The 3551-nt window shown below is 46.4% G+C and overlaps 1 protein-coding gene across 1 annotated transcript; it reads right to left on the bottom strand.

The window, feature by feature from the left end:
• LOC8063808 (peroxidase 45) lies at positions 627–2361 on the bottom strand. The gene is made up of 4 exons (XM_002437469.2): positions 1973–2361; positions 1642–1839; positions 1295–1454; positions 627–1212 (listed from the first exon to the last, which is right to left on the bottom strand). The coding sequence occupies exons 1-4, from the start codon at positions 2189–2191 to the stop codon at positions 833–835; spliced, it is 957 nt and encodes a 318-aa protein (XP_002437514.1). The 5' UTR covers positions 2192–2361; the 3' UTR covers positions 627–832.

The following is a 3551-nucleotide window of genomic DNA, read 5'->3' as shown; positions in this document are numbered from 1 at the left end:
TCTCTCTCTCTCTCTCTCTCTCTCAAGTAGGAAATTGTAAAGTTTATTAGACCAAATTTAAAAAGGTGTAAATAATGAAATATTGTGCATTTATTTACTAACCAAACAAGATATCATAAGCTCCAGTGGAGCACTCAATGCTATTGCTAGGTAGGGCCTCTGCCATACTTTCATTTTGGTGCATCATCATTATTTTCTGAGCTTGTGCATCCTGATTTCATCTAGTGTGTTTTTTCCCTTATGTCTCCACCATGAATCGAGCCTTACAGAGCTCTATTGGTTTACTTGTGTTACACTTTAATTTGCATGCATCCTCCACCATGCACTGACCAGCGCTCTAGGGCATTCAAGGTTTTAGACACTTGGGAGTTGGATATATCATGTACACTGCCCTCGGAGAACTGTTTGCGATGCATGGCTTCCCAACATCTTTTGGTCTTATTTGGATGCACCCATCTTACGAAAGTTGATTAGAGTAAAATTTAGTTTAATTTTTACCTCAATCTACTTCGACACATATAGATTGATGATGCAGATACCTACGAATACATCCAAACAAATCCCGAGAGGTAGCAGATTCTTCAAAGTAGCCAAAATTTTCAGCAGCCAATATATCTTAGAAAACATTCTTTGGGACAAAAAGCTGTCCGGCGATACCGCCAAAGACATGAAGCCACTGAATCAACTTATTATAAATTACAGCCATCATAGACTTGTATATACTCTTATATACTGTAGTATATGTGGTACATATACTGATATACATATATGTATCATGATGTGAACCGGCCAGCAAGGCTAACCGACTAACTACACCACAGCTGCTCGATCGCTAGTTCGGGAACCGGCAGTCGCGGCGTATCTCGCCGGTGGCCGCCGTCTTGGCTCCGATCCTGCCGAGCTTGGTGATCGCCGCGACGAAGTCGGTGAAGAAGGCGCCCTGGTTGGACACGTAGTTGTCGACGGCACTGCGGGATCTCTGGTCGCTGTACAGCACCTGGTCGGAGCCCAGCAGCCCCCTGCCGCCCTGCAGGTTCCGGTAGAAGGCGTTGTCGAAGCTCACCGGCGTGGGGTCGAAGAACGCGAAGCCGCTGTTGGGGTTGGAGCCGCAGGTGCCGCGCAGCTGCGACGCCAGGCCCTGGTCCATGCTCGGGTCGCTACCGATCCTGTACTGGAAGAAGGGGCAGTCCGCCGCGCCGAGGGTGTGCGCACCTGCAGGTGGATTGCATTGGCAAGGTCAGGATCGATCAGGTTGGCAATTGCGAGACGAGCAGCCGCCGGCGGTGCCGTTTACCTAGGAGGGCGATCATTTCAGCCTGGGAGAAGCCGAGGCCGGAGAAGAAGGCGTTGAGCTGGTCGAGGTTGAAGTTGACGCTCGGCAGCCGGACGCTGTCTCTGGTCGACACCCTGCCGTCAAACCGGCCGAGCTCCACCTGGTAGTACGGCCCGCCACTCTGCAACCGATGCATGCAGAAAGTTAGTTGCATCATGCACACTTGCACAGCATATATATGCAACTGATGACAAAGATTTCTTTTTGAACAAAGTACCAACGACTGACAACATATATGCATGCTTGTAGAAGGTGTATATGTAACATGGAAGCATGCATGGAAGATGACGAATAGCGCACGTACGTACCAGGTAGACGGCTTCTCTGGCGGCGAGGGCGATGATGTCCGCGCACGACACCTTGTACTGGCACTGCTGGTTGCTGTCCACGGCGGCCTTGGCGCTCAGAATGGCCTGGAACCCATCCGGCTTGAGCGACTGGTTGGCGGAGTTCCGCCACTCGTCGTCGCCGGTCGAGTTCACGATCATGATCGACGCGTCGCAGCCCTGCATCATTCAGACGATCGACGTTCGGTCGTTGATCAGTGGATGGCGCACACGACGGTTGAGCTCGGTCGATCGATCGGCTGCACGCGCTATTGCGCTGCTTGCGAGAGGAGAGGATGGAGTCTGGGCGTACCATGACGGCGCAGTCGTGGAAGAAGAGCCTGAGCGCGGCGGGCGCGGCGATCTGGGACTGCGCCATGGACTGCCTGACGGAGCCCCGGACGATGGACTCGAGGTTGGGGCAGGTGCTGGCGTAGTAGTCCGTCCTCAGCTGCGCGACGGCGGCGGGCGGCGGCAGGAGCGCCGCGGACACGACGACGGCGACAAACAAGACCAGCCTAAGCCTCGCCATCGATGAACGAATGATACACACGATTCTCTCTCTCTCTCTGTCTCTCTCGGCAGCTTGGCTTTCAAATTCAAGCTGTTGTTTGTTTTGCGTGTGCGTCTTTCTAAGAGCGTGGCAGCTGGCTGCAGGTAGTTATATTTCGTTCGATCGAGGCTGGTCGAAAGCGATATGCATGGCGCGCGTTAGAACGGAGGTTGCATGGGATTTATAGGCGGCCGCGCCGGCCGGCCGGGCGCAATGGCTCGTGGCTTCGTCGTCCTTTCCAACTGCCAATTCGATCAGCATGATTGAGGTAGACCAAATGTTGTTATTCCCTCTCTGTTTTTTTTAATTACAAAACCCACTATAGTCAATTAGTCATAGACGCCCATATACGTACAATCACCCTACACATATGAACACACTCAGCCTACCATGTTTGTTATATAGTAAGGTTAACCCAAACTCCCAAAATACTCCCACTAAAGACATAGAGACCTCCGTTTCAAAAAAAGACATAGAGACGTGTCTGGGACAGTGAGATCTTGTGGTAACTTTGCCAATCTCAAGTTCTCCAGCTCATTCTTTCAGTTTAGTTGGAATTGCAAAAGAAGTAGAAGAATAAGTGCAAGCCAGCTATGATATAATAAATATATATGGTAGAGCAAAATGATGACTGACAAAGTCATGACTAAAAGTATTGTTCGCTGATTTGTTTTGAGAGAAAAACAATATTAGAGGCCAGAGGAACAAAAATATCATTATAGTAAGCAAAGATTGAAATTATATATTTGCATAAAAATATTTTAATTCATGTAAAAAAATTTAAGTTACATCTTTTTAAAAAATAAATAAAAAATAATAGTGACAAAATACAATTCATGTAAAAATATTTAAGTCACATATTTTAAAAATAAAAAAATAGTGATAAAATACGATTAGATGAAGTATAAATTTATGACAAAAATCAACATGCATGGACGAACATATAGGTTCTTCTACCAGCAGCATGTACGGTTGCACGGCCCCTACACTAGTTCAAAATATAAAATTTATTTGGCACAATTCAACTTCACTAATAAAGCTGTTTTTTTTAAAATATATTCATGACCAACTTTTTAGGTGAAGCTGAGCTGTTTTAGAAAAAGTGTTTGGTAAAATATCTTCACCAACTACTTTATGCATAGATGATAGAGAGACATGAGAGAGAGAGAGAAAGAGCTATAATAAGTTACTTTTTTTAGCTTCATCCCAATTTATGTCTTTGTGAGAGGAGAAAGAAAATAACTTCACTCATAAAATTGTTTTAGAAATAAATGTTTGGCAAAAAAAAAAGCTCACAAGAATTTATAAAGCTGTTATGAGCTGTAGTACCAAACAGGTC

The sequence above is a fragment of the Sorghum bicolor genome, chromosome 10 (genome assembly GCF_000003195.3).
Source record: "Sorghum bicolor cultivar BTx623 chromosome 10, Sorghum_bicolor_NCBIv3, whole genome shotgun sequence".
NCBI classification, from domain to species: Eukaryota; Viridiplantae; Streptophyta; class Magnoliopsida; order Poales; family Poaceae; genus Sorghum; species Sorghum bicolor.
This window is presented reverse-complemented; position numbering and strand designations above follow the sequence as displayed.

What these genes read in the sequence shown, in the direction of transcription:
- LOC8063808 (XM_002437469.2), bottom strand. Translation starts at nt 2,191, where the DNA reads ATGGCGAGGCTTAGGCTGGTCTTGTTTGTCGCCGTCGTCGTGTCCGCG. An exon ending in CCAGAGAAGCCGTCTACCTG is followed by an intron (nt 1,455 to 1,641) that starts GTACGTACGTGC and finishes CATCGGTTGCAG; the next exon opens with AGTGGCGGGCCGTACTACCA. An exon ending in TGAAATGATCGCCCTCCTAG is followed by an intron (nt 1,213 to 1,294) that starts GTAAACGGCACC and finishes ATCCACCTGCAG; the next exon opens with GTGCGCACACCCTCGGCGCG.